General features: G+C 42.4%; 1 protein-coding gene across 2 annotated transcripts in view; it reads left to right on the top strand.

Annotated features, from left to right (window-relative positions):
* The first annotated feature begins 777 nt into the window (after nt 1-777).
* Nucleotides 778-16,477, top strand: part of LOC310704767 (myelin protein zero-like protein 1) — a 36,293-nt gene continuing 20,593 nt past the window's right edge. For both annotated transcript variants that reach the window (XM_083498736.1, XM_083498735.1), the window contains exon 1: nt 778-974. In XM_083498736.1, coding sequence (XP_083354862.1) covers nt 794-974 — 181 coding nt within the window. In that variant the 5' untranslated portion in view covers nt 778-793. The remainder of the gene's footprint in view (nt 975-16,477) is intronic.

Genomic DNA, 16,477 nt, shown 5'->3' on the forward strand with positions numbered 1-16,477 from the left:
TGGAATGTTAAAAGGAAACCTCTTTATGACAGCAACTGTCCTGCTTTGGTGTAGGAACTTTAAATACTGGTGGATATACGAGTTACCAAATTATACTATTTGCTAGCTGTAAATTGTAGCACGATGTTGACTTTCCCCATACTTATATACACTTCCATATTTTCTATATAGGTAAATACTCCCAACATTATTTGGTTGACTGTACGTGATGCCAGACCCCAAACTTAGTGAAAGCAGCCTGTTAAACTCTGCTCGCAGTTTCATAGTACTTAATGGGGGAAACTGATAATTTTTCAACTAGTATTAAACGATGAATGCAGCGATATGGGCCATGAACAGAACCAAGAGGGCTTCCGCATGTCAGGCTACGGAAATGTGCATAGATGTGAGTGGAGTGGCGTGGAGCAAGTCCCTAAAAAACCCCAGTAAGGACAAGATCCACGGTGACGCCTTACTACTACTACTACTGAGCCTGCGTCACCGCGTCCTTTCTGTCGGAAACAGGCCATGGCAAAGCGACCGCTCTGCAATTGCCCAGCCCTCACAATAAAGCCCCAAGGTAGCTTCCAGTCACGTGACAGGCGCCCAAAGTGGGCGGGCAGCTTCTCTTCTCAATGGCCCTCCCATGGCTGAGTGAAATCCCGAGCTCCCAATCGCCCTGCGACGTGAGAAGTGAAGGGCAGAGCCTGGCCAGAAGGAAGACGCTGGATTCAGGAGGTGTGCGTGATTGACAGCGCTCCGGCTCAATACCGGCGTGGAGGTTCCCTTAGGCTCTCCCACCCCTCTTCCAACCATGGGCGGGGGTGGAACAATGAGAGGAAAAGGAGGTGGAGGCAGGAAAATGGCAGCGGCGACCGTGGCGGTGGCGGCGTTAACGGCGCCAGGAGGCGGCGGCGGCTGCAGTCCGAGGCAAGGCGCTGCTCCGCTCGCCGCCTGGCTCAGCTCGTTGCTGCTGGCGGCGGCTCTCGGCTTGTGTGAGTGGGTTTCCCGTGTCGGGGTCGGCGCGCCTGAAAGGGAAGGAGGGGAGCCAAGGAGGGAGAAAGCAGGGCGGGAGAAAAGCCTTTCCTCTTCGCTGAGCCCCGCCGTCTCCGCCAGAACTCGGGCGACGAGGGAAGCGGAGCGCGCGCGGGAGGCGAGTCGTCTGGGGCGTGTGAACGCGACGCTGCGGCGGAGCGGAGCGCTGTTTCCTCAGTGCTGTTGGGTGTTGGCGGGGGATTCCAGGTCTCCCGGAGCCCCCCTCGCAGCCCCTCCCTGGTCTCTCTCCGGTAAAAGGAAGAATGGGTGGGGGTGAGCTAACGTACGTGTCATGATGGTGGCGGGTGTACGTGTGAATCGCTTTGCAGAAGAGCCCAGGGCGGAACAGAGACCAAGGAAGAGCAGGTGACCCCTCTCTCTCCCTCTGCCACTTCGCCTTTTGGGTCTTTAGGTTGAGCTCTGCACAGATAATAATAAGGGTAAGTGCTGAGCCAGGCAAGAGGGGAAATTGCTGCGTCCATGAATCAATCTCTTTCCTTTCTGCTGGTACCGGATAAAGCGCCCAAGACCTCGTATGTCTAGGATTGGTGTTGCCATTGTTTGGCTTTGAGTTTCCTGCTTTCATTTGTAGCGCTGCTTTCTTAAAGCAGTGTACAGTTCTTACTAGTCGTAAAGCAATGGATGCGATGAGGTAGTCTGGTCACGGGAACAGCCCCGCAAACAGGTATGGCGATATACTGCTTCACTGCACTTGCTCAAGAGTTAGCTTGGGTCAGTTCAAGTCAAATGTGTGTTAACGCAGAGTCAGTAATGAAAATCTATCCTAGGAGTTGTTGCACAGTTTTTACACGTGCCTTTCAGAGAAATTGGCTTTTCACAACCTGGTCAAACTTACTTAGATCTGCCTGAGGGTGATCAGCTTACAGATTCCTTCTGAGGCACCAACATAATTATTAAACACAGTTTCCCATACTTCCGTTTCCTTTTCTTGGGTAAATTGCCTCATCTCACAAATGTACAATGTTGCCTTGGCCATTTCTCTGTTACGCTCTTTGAATATAAAATGTACTAGTATGCAAAATGGCTACTGGCTAGCTATATTAAGTAATGTCCTGTTATTCTGCAGCAATGAAATCAATCCATCTGTAGACTGGGCAGGGTTTTCCCCCCTATGAAATAGCAGTGCTTTATTTTGTGAAAGGATAGTGGTTTGGACCTATGGAATATTATCTGTTTGAAACTCCCTTTTGTTCCTTATTGCTGAGCTATGTTAGAATGATGTTTTTTGTTTTAATCCCCAAGTAGCTGTTCTTTGGGCATTTCAGTTGCTTCCAGAAGTAACATATTAAATAGAATCAACATAAGCAATTTTTCATGTGCTGCTTAATACATGAGGTAATGAATAACCTGGCTTAAATCAGTGTTAGGAACTCCGATATATAAGCTAGGTGCCAAATGGCTCCTTAAACCAAAGTTAGTCACCAAAATGGAATGTTTAGTTGCCATTTTGGGGCAAGACAGCTCTGAAGTCTGATTGTGATTCTCAGTTAAGCATCTGGCTAGTTCAGATAACAACTTTGAGCTTTGATAACTCAAGAAAGAAACGTCATTTGATCCAGGGACAGTCCACACATATATTGGTCTTTTTGAATCTCTCTCTTAATGGTGATTGCCCCTGCTCAGACTGCACAGAAGAAGCATTTTGGTTCCAGAAATTCATTCTGATTGTGCTGATAAAACATAACTGATAGAATTCTACAGGTTGGAGTATTAGCAAGGCCTTTTTTCAGTCCGACTGGTGGAACTCTGTTCCGGCACCTCTTAGGAGGTCGCCATTGCCATTATAAGAGAAAAAAGGAGGCATTCATGGTGAGTTCCAGCATCCCTTTTTCTAGAAAAATACCACTGGGTATTAGTTTGTGAAAACAGTCCAGATCCAATGATCCCCAGGCATGCACCCGCAGATGGTAGAAGTGTCAAGTGCCACCCTAGCAGCCAGGCATATTTACTTGGTTGAAAGTGGTTGAAAGCAAGGTGCAAAATGTGCCTGGCTAATTTCAAACACTGGTTTAAGTGTATTGGATATTAATCCAGCCGGTCACGGGAACAGTCCCACAAGCAGGTCTTGTGAATATGCCCGTACAGTGGTACCTTGGTTCTCAAACTTAATCTGTTCCGGGAGTCCGTTTGACTCCCAAAATGGTTCGAAAACCAAGGCGCGACTTCCAATTGGCTGCAGGAGCTTCCTGGGGTCAAGTGGAAGCTGCGTCAGACATTCGGCTTCCAAAAAACATTCGCAAACTGGAATATTTACTTATGGGTTTGCGGTGTTCGGGAGCCAATTTGTTCGGGAGCCAAGCTCTTTGAGAACCAAGGTACCACTGTACTAGCAAAAATATAGTGGTACCTCCGGTTGCGGATGGGATCCGTTCTGGATCTCCGGTCAGATTCCAAGGTTTCCGCAGCCAGAGGGACTGCTTCTGCGCATGCACGCATGGCGGTAGACTGCTTCTGCATATGTGCACAGCGCGGCAGATTGCTGCTGCACATGCACGCTTGACAAAACCCAGAAAAATACTTCTGGGTTTGCCACATTCGCATCCTGAAGGATATGCAATTGGAGGTGTGCGTATCCAGAGGTACCACTGTAGTGCTGTTTTATAATAATGAAAGAGTTACTTCAAATGGAAACAAAATATTGTTTCCTGTTGCAAACCTCATAGTTCCTACTAATCAAGACAGGTATTGTAAGACTCTTTAATTTGATGTAGCATTTATTTGATGAGAATTTAAAACTTTTCGCACAACTGGCTCATAGGAGGAAAAAAACTGGCAGTGGTAGCACTAATGGGATTATTGGAAGTGGCAAAAAATGAAAACAATTTTGGTTGTGGTTTACTGAAATATTATGCCTAAAGGGGACAGTGAATTGTTCCCTTTTTGAACCCAAGTTTTTTGTGTGCCCAAATATATTTGACTTAACTCTTCCAGAAAGTCCATTGAGATCACTTTCAGGATCAGCAAGCTTTAGTAATGGAAATAGGTCAGATTTTGTTTTTCCTTTCTACTTGGCAGTCTTCAAAAAATTCTATTTTTGTGTTGCATTGATGCCATGGATTGAAAATGGCACCACAGAAAATTAGTGATATTACTAAAGTAAATTGTGCATGTCAAATTTAGAACTTGTGGAGTCTGGAGTCTTTATTCTGAGAACCCACTACGTGCCTCCTAGACTTAACCAGTGTGCAGAAATGAACTAAAAGTGCTCCTTCTGGCCACAGTTTAGAAGCCATTATTTGTATGCTTCAGGATGGAAGGTTTTTCCCCTCCTCAGATTTAGTCATATACTTCCTTCCCACACTTTACAATTATTGAGCAAATCAAAACAAAGGCACTTGTATTTCTTTTCTTTCATTAAATGGAGCGCCTTAAGATACACCAGAGTGAGAATAATAGGACTCTCAACTGTTATCAACAGTAGTCCATTATGGCATGGTTGCAGAGCTCCAGTCAGATAAATGGCCATTTCAGAGTCTAATCCTATTTCTAACCTAGCTTCAGTTCAAAGGAACAATATTATAGACTGCTACTTTCACTCTTTGTTCAATAAATTCTAGGATAACTGACAGGGTTCCTGAATCTGTATTTGTTTTTTTTGCACCATGTCAAACTTTTCAGCTAAACATTCTGACTTCTCAGAAATATAAGCAATAGAGATAGCTCAAACACATGCTGAGACAGGAAAGGACAATTATTCACAAAGCAACAATTAAGGTGTTTGTGCTTACATGCTTGTTCTGTATATGTATCTTTGCTAGTGTAAGTATATAGCTGGACTGGGGACGCAACTTACCGTAATTTCCTTTCTATAAGATGCCCCCATGTATAAGACGACCCCTATTTTTTGAGCCCAAAATTAAGAAATAAATATTTTAAACATTCTGTGTATAAGACGACCCCCAATTTTAAACTTAAAAAAATTGGGGAAAAACATAGTCTTACACACTGAAAAGTATTATATATATTTTTTAGTCTTGCGTGGATTCATTTTCAAATCTTAACATTTCAGTTCATTGATACAAAATATAGTTTCATTTCTGACTGGATAGTTGTTAATGGTTATACAGTGGTACCTCGGGTTAAGTACTTAATTCGTTCCGGAGGTCCGTTCTTAACCTGAAGCACCACTTTAGCTAATGGGGCCTCCTGCTGCTGCTGCGCCGCCAGAGCAAGATTTCTGTTCTCATCCTGAAGCAAAGTTCTGAACCTGAGGTACTATTTCTGGATTAGCAGAGTCTGTAACCTGCAGAGTCTGTAACCTGAAGCGTATGTAACCCGAGGTACCACTGTAGTTTGTGGCTGTGGTTGTAGCATTTTTGTGAAACTTCGTAATATTGTTCTCCTCAACAATAACTTAGAAGCTTTCCCTAGACCAAGTCAGTTTTTATAACTGGACTTAAGTATACATTCTTTCCTCCTTGCCCCACCTTAACTGTTAGGGGAAACTGCTACTGACTGGTGACTCTTTACCTATATGCGTGGAAGCCAGCAAATACTTGTTGCAAATTACAGTGATCTTTGCTTATGTGGAGCTGTTGAAAATAATCCCCATGACCTTCTTGTTGTGTTTTGTAATTTTCCATGCAAGACAAGGCTATTTCAGTATTGAAACATCTTCCAAAATTTTGCAATACCAGCTCAACAGAGCCGTAAGTAATGTTTAGCAAAGGTAGTGTAAAGAGCTCTCTGATGACACATTTCCAACATCCATCTTCTAGCCTTTTTTAGTGCATTTCTTATTGAGTACACTGTTGGGAGGAAATAGGGCAGGGATGGGGAATTTGTGACCCTCCAGATGTTGGTCTCCCATCAGCTTCAGTCAGCATAGCCAATGGTCAGGAATGATGTGAGTTGTAGTCCAACAACAGACCTACTATACAGGGTTCCTTGTATACTGCTGTCTGTGTTGTGCTTTTGGGTTCATATTAGCAACCATACAACTCAGAAGGCATGGTTTATTGCCTAAACCAATGAGAAACGTTTTTATTGAGAGCCTTCTGTTGGTACTTGAAATAGCACAACTAGCTAGTAGTCTTATAGATATTAGTTCAGCTGAAGTAAGACTTTTTCTTTAATATTTTTACACACACATGCACAGTATTTGCTGTGTAATTGAGAAAACATCTTAGCGTGGACTCTTGCGGTCTATATGTGTACTTTGTTTATCTAGCTCTGTGTCCCTATAATTGGTGCTTATGGACTTTGCACAGGCTTCTTTTTGCTGGAAGCCATATGAACTCTGAAACAGACATTGAATTGCAATTTATTGTTGTTTACTCCTTTTAGCAGTTTCGTAACAGAAAGTATTGGCTTGGGTGTCCCTGAATAAGTGGTGGCAACAGTAATTCTATATCCCTTTTGTACCCATTATCTGTAGTTCTTGGTTGTGTTATGAGAAATAATTTCACAAGGGAATGTTCTTAAGAGAATCTCTAATCTGCAACCTGAGTGGCTTGCCAGCTTTAGACTAATCACAAATTGTTCTAATGTTGTAAGTATCTTGACTTTTCCTACCCTGCTGCATGACAGTTAACCAACACATCAACAAAGCCGAAATAGACAGGGAGATCTTCCATGATGTGTACTTAATTATCTGCTAATACAGAGAGAGAAGAACAGAATAAATGCTCAACTGTGGTTGGTATCCCTGCATTTGATGGACTGTTGGGAGTGGGGTAGCTGGGGAAGGAATATTAATACCCAATACCCCCACATGCCCTCCCTGCAGCTTGGCCATTGTGGCTGCAGTCCAATGCCGTACTTATTTTCCTGTTCCCCAAGTGTATTTGCTCCCGAAGGCTTTTGGAAGGTTGGTAGCATGAAGAAAATGTCTTCAGTATATCCAGTATATCTGAAGGAGCGTCTCCACCCCAGTCGTTCTACCCGGACACTGAGGTCCAGCACCGAGGGCCTTCTGGCGGTTCCCTCACTACGAGAAGCCAAGTTACAGGGAACCAGGCAGAGGGCCTTCTCAGTAGTGGTGCCCTCCCTATGGAATGCCCTCCCACCAGATGTCAAAGAGAACAACAGCTACCAGACTTTTAGAAGATATCTGAAGGCAGCCCTGTTTAGGGAAGCTTTTAATGTTTGATGTATTGCAGTGTCTTAATTTTTTTATTTTTTTATTTTTGGAAGCTGCCCAGAGTGGCTGGGGAAGCCCAGCCAGATGGGCAGGGTATAAATAAATTATTATTATTATTATTATTATTATTATTATTATTATTATTATTATTATTATTACTTAATGTCCCATCTGCATTTCCATTTAATAAGCCCATGAGATTTCTGTCAGAAAGTCTGAAGGAGACGTCTCATTTGTTCAACTCAGCTTTCACTGCCTTCTTAAAGGTGCAATCCAAACTCCACTTACATGGAAGTACCCCACTGAATTCAATAGGTCTTGGTTGTAAGTAGAGAAGGTTAGGATTGCAGTGTTAAAAACCCCTCTTCTGCAAGCTTGTTTGCTCACCAAGGCCTCTAGAAAGTTCGGAGGAGGTCGCGGTCTGTGCATCTCCTCCAGTCCCACCCCGATACTTTCTGCAAGTTTGTTTGCCTACTGCGGGGAGGAAGTTGTGGTCATAGGTCTCTATCTTTGCTTTCTGCTTATCGGGTTTTACAAAATGTTTTTGTTACGTTTTGCTGAGGGTTGTAATACTTCACATGCTCAGGGCATTTTTTTGTACACCACAAAACCGTATGCCATAAATAAATTTGTTAGAAGATAGCATGAGTCTTATTTTGTAATATCAGGTGTTCCTTTCTAGGAGAAGAGACCCCTGTTTTGGAAATTGTGAGCATCAAGCTCACAACCACTTTAACCCAGCCTTGATTATTGCATAAACTTAATGTATTACAAAGAATGATGCATCCAATTAAGTGGACTCTAGCCCACGAAAGCTTATGCCATAATACAATTTTTAGCTTTTAAGATGGCAGTGCTGTTTTGTTTGCTGTTCTGCTAAAATTGTACTGTGACCTACTTTACAGGGTTGATGTGAGGATAAAAGAGTATAAAACACTTTGGCAAATTTAAAATGCTATTACAGAAAGCTGCAGGGGATGGTTCAGATGAGAATGCAGTGTGCAGAGCCTACATGTAATATGGGAGCATGGGTTACAACCTGCCTGCATACTCCATCCCAGGCAAGCCTGTTCTAGCAGGCAGCCACGCTGGATTTGCTGTCCAAAGTTTTTAGGTCTGAATATTTTGGTTGTTTCCCAGATTCTTTATTGTTTAAGTTTAGGTTTTTTCATGATTTCAGATCTTCCCCTCCTCCCATTCAAAACCAGGGACAGCAGGCTGGATATAGGTATGCGTATTCCAAGACGTTCAAGGTGGCATTCATAAGTCCCCGATGTGAGGTAGGTTAGGCTGAGAGATGGTAACTGGCCCAAGGTCACATGGTGAGCTTCACGGCTGAATTGTGCTTTTTAACCCTGTTCCCCTAGGTCCCAATCCACTTAATTTCCCTGCATTTTATTCCACTTTCTTGAAAAAAGATGTAGAAATGAAAAAGCAGAGGTAGAGATGTGAAGGCCAAGAAAGAAAAGAACTGGAAATTTTTTTGGGGGGAGGATGATTTTTCCCTGTTTCCCCCTATTGGATTGTATTGTATTGTATTGTTTGTTTGTTTATAAAACACTTTCTTTTAGAATGATGAACAAATGTTTGAGACAAGCTGTTCATATAATTAATCCCCCAAAATAATTTCTGAAGCTGCATAGCAGAAAGACTTTTATGCAAGACTAGGTACAGTTTCAGATCGTTACAATTCCTGTATATGGAGGCAAGTCCTGTACATTGAGAGTACAATACTGAAGTGAAAGAGCAAGATGCATTTCTGCCTCTTGGAGGGCACTGCTGTTGCCTCAAGAGAAGGAAGGAGGATTGAATGCCTTCTTTGCTTGTGGCCTTTAATTTGTTGGCATGGTTGTTGGATCTGTTTCTGACCTCTTGACCAGTCCTCAAAGGACTGGGAGTGGGAGAAAGTACAGAGCAGTGCAGTTTTGTTACCTCCAATACACTTCTGCAAATCTGTTGAATTCAAGATTCAAAGGTGGAAATGTAAGCACAGCTTCTGCATTGGGCAGGATTACAAAACAAGCAGTATGCTTAGGGCTTGCTTGCTTGTTGGAAAGGTGCTTTTAAATGTTGCAACATACAGAACATATTCAGGTGTTTGGCCAGGGAATGCAGTCTGGGATTCTGCCAAGCGTACGCTACTGCAAGATTGTGTCAAGGCCTTTGCACAGCACAACCTCTGACACCAACTGCTTCTTAGCCATGTCAGATACTTTCATCTCAAGTAGGATGTTTGTGTGTGTGTGGGGGAGTGGGGGGACCTGGTCTCTGTTTGGAAATACAGTGGTACCTCAGTTGTCGAACGTTTCCGAAGCCAAATGTTTCAAAAACCCGGAAGTGAATGCTTCCGCTTTCGAACGTGCCTCAGAAGTGAAATGGCTTCCAAGGCATGTTTCTCCACTTTCTGAATGGAATTTGCCAACCACCCATTGCGCCTTAGTTGTCGAACTTTTCGGAAGTTTAAAGGTCTTCTGGAATGGATTATGTTCGACAACCGAGATACCACTGTACACCAAATCAAGAAATAAACTGAGATGTGGAAGAGTAGAAGTTTGTTTCTGTTTGGATAAACCTTCAGTTTTTAGAAGTCTGGAAATGTTTCATCTCTGAGCTGCAGGGGGCAGAGGAATAATAATTCTCCATAAGGCCTGGAAATATATGGGGTTCATGTTTAAGAGTCCAGTGTGGCACCTTTAAGACTAACAAATTCAGGCTGCAGTCATTTACATACTTATCGCTTCTTAATACTTCTATGTTTGGTACACTAATTATGGCATGGATGCATACTAGAAATTGTGACAGCAAGGGCCCTTTCTGAACCAAGGTAAGACACTTAGGGGCTATGTATTAATAAGACTACAGTGTTTAAGTATCCACTGTTTCTTTGCAAAGGAGGAGGATAGGGAGAGAACCAGGACAGGTGGAAGCCACACAAACGTTTATTCCATCAGTCTCCTCCTCTGGCAGCAGAGATTCCTTTGGTACCAAATTGAGAAGTTTCCAGTTGGGACTAAATAAATAAATAATAAAAAGCAAAGCTTGGGTGTCAACAGTATGTTTGCAAGGGAGTAGGATAGGGAGAAAACTAGGACAACTTGACCATGACCTGTGGCCTCTTAGCACTACCAGGCCAAGTGGGCACCAGCTGCCATTGGCTCTTCTAAACAGATTTATTTATTTATGCAATTTATTATTTTAATAGCAACTTGAAGAATTTGTCCGGTTATTATCATTTGAATTGCTGTTCTGGCTTAATGGAAATTCTAAACATAGATTCTAAAAAGTAAATAATTTTCTTCAGTGTCCCCATAGTAAAAAGAAACAACAACTTTTAAATTGATATGCTAGTAGCTTATGTGCATATGATCATTTTATTACAGTTTTAGGTGTCTTGTATGAAAGTATGTATTGTATTACCAAAAGTTCACATTTAATATATATGAAGTCTTACATGTTGTAAACTTGACTTCAGCCTAGTAGATTTTAGATCTTGCTATACTTCTTCTCAATATCCATACATGCCGCTGCAAGGAGAAATTTTTAAAAGTACTCTATGAGGAATTGGTGGAGTAGACACATCCATTATTGCAACCAAAGGAAGCTGAGGAGAAGATTCTAACTCGATTTTATTTATTAAACAAAGTTCTTTAAAAATTGAGGTCTCAAAGGATCGAACAGCTTTGCAAAACCACCACATATGTATGAAGGAGCCAGTCTCCCCATATCTCCTTCAACAGGGAGGTGGTACACCTGGTATCATATAGGATATTTGCAAAGGAGAAAGAGACCACCTAGGTAGGAGCTTCAATTATATTTCTCTCAACTGAGCTAAGACTGGTCTCAGAGGTTTCCCCTGCCCCCCCCAAAGCTCGTTCCATTTTTCATTAGGCATTTCTATTTGAAGATCTGCTTCGCATGGGATTTTTGTAGCCATAAGATGGCCAAATTTCATCTCAATTAACATTTTACATATAGATACAACACTTTTTGATGCAGCGAAAAGATTGACCACAAGTTGTTCTAAAGCAGACAACTTTCAGGCTACTCTGTTTTAACAAGGAAAAAATTTGATTAAAATTAAACCATGACCATGTTACACTAGGGACTTTAGACAGAATATGTTCTTTACATAAAAGGGCAACTGTTACTATAAACACCTCTGAGCCTATACAAACTGGCTTGTTCCCAGCCTTTGCAGTCTAGCATACCTCCTGCCTTGCAGAACATCTGGTGGTACCTGAGTGGGATCAGCGGAGAAATTAGGGGAGCAGTTTTTCTGCACACCATTTACTAATCAAGTATGTATTTTCTACTCTGTGGGTTAATTTTGGAGTGATGGTGAGAAGGGGGCCGTGCCCTGAACTCCTGACCCCCCATATCTATGGCTTCCACAGTCTAGTCTTAAAAATTAAAACTGGATGCTTATTTAATCCAAATGTTGGATAATCTATGGAGAGACTCAGCACTATGCATCAGATGTAACTATAGAAAGCCCACAAGATTTCTCCTGTTTGACTTCATTAGCATCCCTTTAAGTAGAAGTAAATCCTGTGTTACGTAATCAAGTACAGAATAATTTCATGTAATCGAATACAGAAGAATTGTTCTTTGACTAAAAAAGTTGTAGATGTTTTCAGGAAGTCTGGTTATGACTCATTTCTATCCATAAACCAGCTCTTATAGAACAGTTCATATGCTGGTAATCTATTCATTTGGAAACCATTAACTAATTATATAAGATAATTCATTTCAATGTGAACTGCTTTTCCTAGTTGTTACACAGAATTTATAACATTTCTTGTCTCCTTTGGAGAATGATGCAGGTTAATCTAATAAAATAAAATGTATATTGTGATTTTTCCCTACAGAAACAAACTTCGAACTACTATCTTATTTTGAGGGACAGGGATTAAACACACATTTCCTCTGTTTTCATTTAGGAGCAGGCTTATGACCTTCTCAATATGATCACAATCACATTTAGAAACCAGGTTAACAGGACTGATTGTCGCCCATAATTCACCAATGGAAGAACATACTGTACGCCACCTTACTTTGCAAATTCTTGATAGTTCCAGGAACTCATAAGGAAACACTGCAACTATTTTTCTTGACAATGTCGGCTGCAGTCTGACAGCTTAGCGGTTTCTGTTTTAGACAAAATGAGGAACCAAAGGAGGGTTTTAAAGTCTTTAATGAAGAAATGTGAATGCTATGAAAAGAATACATTAGTTTGACTTCTTTCCACTTTAGTATGCTATGGTGAGGATAACTGGCATGTGTAATAATGAAATATCAATTATTCAGTTGGGAGCTGTGTTGCCAACTGGTTCTCACCTTTTCCTAATCACCACAGTATTAAGTCTGTCTCAGGATTTCATGCATTTTCTTTACGAGCTTACACTGCTGAGAGCTGTCCGCTTGCAAATATGTGCTTTTGGAGAAGCTGTCTTGTGTTGCAATCTTCCTTGGCCGATGTCCAACTTGGATAGGCCTCTTCTGGAAGATTGTCTTGAGCATCCCTCCAGCTCATTCTTTGTGGCCAAATCAGCTCTCTTTAAGTGAATGTTTTTAAAGAGCCTTTTAATTCTTCAAATTAACTTGTTCCTTAGCTACGCAGAGTAAATTGAGTCTGAGATCCTACAACTTCTCGGAGCCTGCAGAGCTCTAGTCTGCATAGTAGTGATGTGAAGGAAGGCACAAGACTGGGGGTTGATCATCAGGTGAGCTGCGCACAGGTGAGCAGAAGCGAGCTGCTGGCCAGTCCTGTGGAGCCTCCTTTTATTGAGACAAATATGTAAGCTAGGCAGATACATTTTGGGCTGTGACCTTTACACATCTTCCGTCCCGAGATCGTGGGGTGGTACAAAGTTATTTTGGCACCTGTTTCCATAGCGTCATTTTCCCCTTGCACAGTGTATGACGAAGGAGACAAAAGGTCTCAGCGACAAAAGGTTACAGACAGGGCACTGCAGACTACTGAGACCGCAAAAGGACAGATAAAGGGGACGATGTCCCGACAGCCGTGGCTTGTCTGAGGGGGAGTTTGCCCTGCACCCCAAGGTCACACGTGCAGGCAGACTGTGGCTGCCTGCTGGTGGGTTGTGTGCTCCCTCTGGACCCCACTGCCCACTCCGCGATATCCCTACAGTGATGGTTGATAAATTAAGCACAGCTGCATTTTCATCATCTTTGTTTTAGTTGGTGGACCACAATCCCAAGGCTTCCTGTTTTAGAAAGCTGCTGTGATGGCAAACCATGTGGGTAGGCTAATATGGTACAGTATCTCTTTTCAGCCATAGCCTTTTAGTCTGGATCTCTTGGCAATTAAATAGCAGTTATGAATTCTCCTTGTATAATATTCTTGGATAACAAAACTTGGAGAAGGACAAATGTGATACAGTGGAACTTTAGTTTTCAAACATAACCTGTTCCGGAAGGCTGTTCGAGTCCCGAAATGTTCGAAATTCTAGCATCAATGGGCGGTCGGCAAAATCCATTGAAAAAATTGAGAAACGTGCCTCAAAAGCTGTTTGGTTTCCGAGGCGCATTCGAAAACGGAAGCAATTACTTCTGGGTTTTTGGCATTCGGGTTCCGAATTGTTCGGCTTCTGAGATGCTGGAAAACCGAGGTTCCACTGTAACAGAATACAAGCAGTACTGGTTGTGCTCAACCAGTAAACTCAGTGGGGACATGTAGGTGCATGAGTCTGTTTCTCAGCTTACTTGTGGCTATTTTGAGAAGGATATGCACAGAAAAAGACTGTTGGATTCCCAGGGCCTATCAAAGGCATACCTAGGGTCTCTTGTGCTCTTGGCAAGGAGCTATATTGGTGTGTGTGTGAGTGTGCGCACGCACACACACACACACACACAGAAATAAAATCCGAGAAGCAGGTGAACTTGTCTGGACAGGAGGGCTAGGCAGGGTGCCTGCACTGCTCTTTGCCTTGGAGCTGCTCTGAGAACCGCTTTCCATCCCCTCCAGCAGCAGCAGCGGCTTTTCCTACTGGAGATACCAGAGGATTCCTTTTGTGGACAAAGCAGGTCCTGGAGTGCTGAGCTCCAGGTGTTGTGGAAGGACTCCAATGCCTGATAGGTTTTGCCAACACCAAGTTATGCTTCTAGGCCTATAGGGGTGGAAAGACATCAGCAGCTGTCTTTGGATTAATTCATGGATGCAGGGACTCTGTACTATACCCTCAGAATCCTTCTTCAAAACAAGTTGCTTTGTGACCTCTATCATGTCCCCTCTTAGTGTTGCTTTTCTACCTTAAAAGCCCCAAATGTTTTAACCTTTCCTCGTAGGGGAATTATTTCAGCCACGTGGTCAGTTTTGGTGCTCTTTTCTAAAACTTTCCACACTCTTTTGAGTTGCGGTGAGCAGAACTGTAAGTGAAAGATTTAAGTGCAGGCGCCCCATAGGTTTCTAAATGGCATTGTTATTTGGGCAATTTTATTTTCAGACCATTTCTTAACTGTTGTTAACATGGAATTTTTCAGAGTTGCAAAATGGGTTGACGGTTCATCAAGCTATCCACCATGAACCTAAGGTCCTTCCTAGCCAATTCAGACCCCATTAGTGTACATGTGACATTTTTGGGAGGGAGGGGGGGAGGATGAGTTGCCCCTATGTTCATCACTTTACATTTGCTTACAGCGAATCACATTTGGCATTTTAGTGCCCGTTCACCAAGCTTTGAGTGACCCTTTTAGACCTCAGAATCCCTTTTTGTTTTAACCACTTTGAACGTTGGCAACTTTTGCCACTTCACTGCTTACCCCAAAATTCAGGTCATTCACAAATAAGTGTAAAACAGCTGTCCCAATACCGATCCTTGGAGAGATCCAACTTCATTAATTCCTGAATTGTGATCATTTATTCTGATTCTCTGATTCTTGTTCTTTAACCTCCTTCTGATCCCTAAGAGAACTTTTCTGTTTATCTTATGATTGCTAAACTCACTCAGGAGTCCTTCAAAATCTGACACAACATGTACTACATTGCTCCTGTCCATATGCTTGCCATATGCTTGAGTGGTCCATATGAGGACCACTCAAGAGCTATGTAATACACAGAAAACACCCTTACAGAAGCCATGCTTATTATTCAAGAAGTCTTGTTCTTATATACTTTTTGTAATTTTATATTTAATAATGCTTTCTAACAGTTTTATTAGAACAAGCATTAGTGTACAACAACTGCCTGTAATTTCTCAGATTTTCTTTGGATCCATTAAAAAAAAAAGGCATTCAATTGGCCACTTTCCATTCTTCAGGTATGGAGATGGATCTTAGGGATAGCATACATAATTTTTATAGGCCAGCAATTTCACATTTGAGTTGTTTTTGAGGTTTTGAATATTGCCTGTCATCTTCTGTCTCTGCACCTCAGGCACCATCCCAGGAGAGCTTTTTCAGACATAGGGGCCTGTTCAAAAACTGCTGCAGTGAAGACAGATGTAATCTCACTTTGCTCCTTTAACACACATTTAACTCCCTTGATGTCTATAGGTCCAAGTATATCCAAAAAAAAGGGCACAAACATACCGAAGTACCCATCAAATAAAGAGCAAAAAGCAAGGGTAAATAATGTTTTTGCCTGGTCTCTTAAAACACACAGTGATGGTGCTAGGAATGCATTCCTAGGAAGAGCATTCCAGAAATGGAGCCACCACTGAGAAGGCTTGTTCCTGTGTTCCCACCCTCCACATCTTCTTTGGGTGGGGGAAAATAGAGAAAGGCCTCAGATGTTGAATGTGAGGTGTGGGTTGGCTTGTGTGGAAGAGGTGGTTCTTAAGGTATTGGAGTCCTGAGCCACACAAGGCTTTGTAGGTGAAAGCCTATAATATCATGACACGTTTCTATAAATGCAGGCTTCTATAAATCTTGATTACTTGCATCATAGAAACGTGAGTGGGTTTTCTTAAGCACATTTAAGTCTGAGTGTCGTAGCACAGCAGCAGTGAGGTGGGAGACATTGCTTGCACAATGGTGTAATGGTGAGTGTCTACTGCATGCTGGATGTGAAGGCAGTGCAGTGAATGTAGAAGTGCCAAGGCATTTCCCCATTGCGAGAACGTTCTGTTTCCTGTTTCATCAATCCCTGCTGGTTTGTTTGCTTGCTAGCTACACCTGGTGTGGGTTGAGCTTGGGAAAGCTCCCAATTTTCATTCTTGTTCCTGACAAACAGCTGAATGGCTTTTCACAAGTTGTAAGTCTTGAGGTACTTTTTAAAAATTCACAGGGAGCCCTGACAAACTGTGTAGCACACAGAAACCTTCCCTTTCTCTTCTGTCCATTCAGTAAACACATTTGCCTGTTTAATTTTTTATGCGTTTTTGCGTTAAAACAGAATTG

Source organism: Podarcis liolepis (genome assembly GCF_965112155.1).
Source record: "Podarcis liolepis genome assembly, chromosome: 4".
NCBI lineage: Eukaryota > Metazoa > Chordata > Lepidosauria > Squamata > Lacertidae > Podarcis > Podarcis liolepis.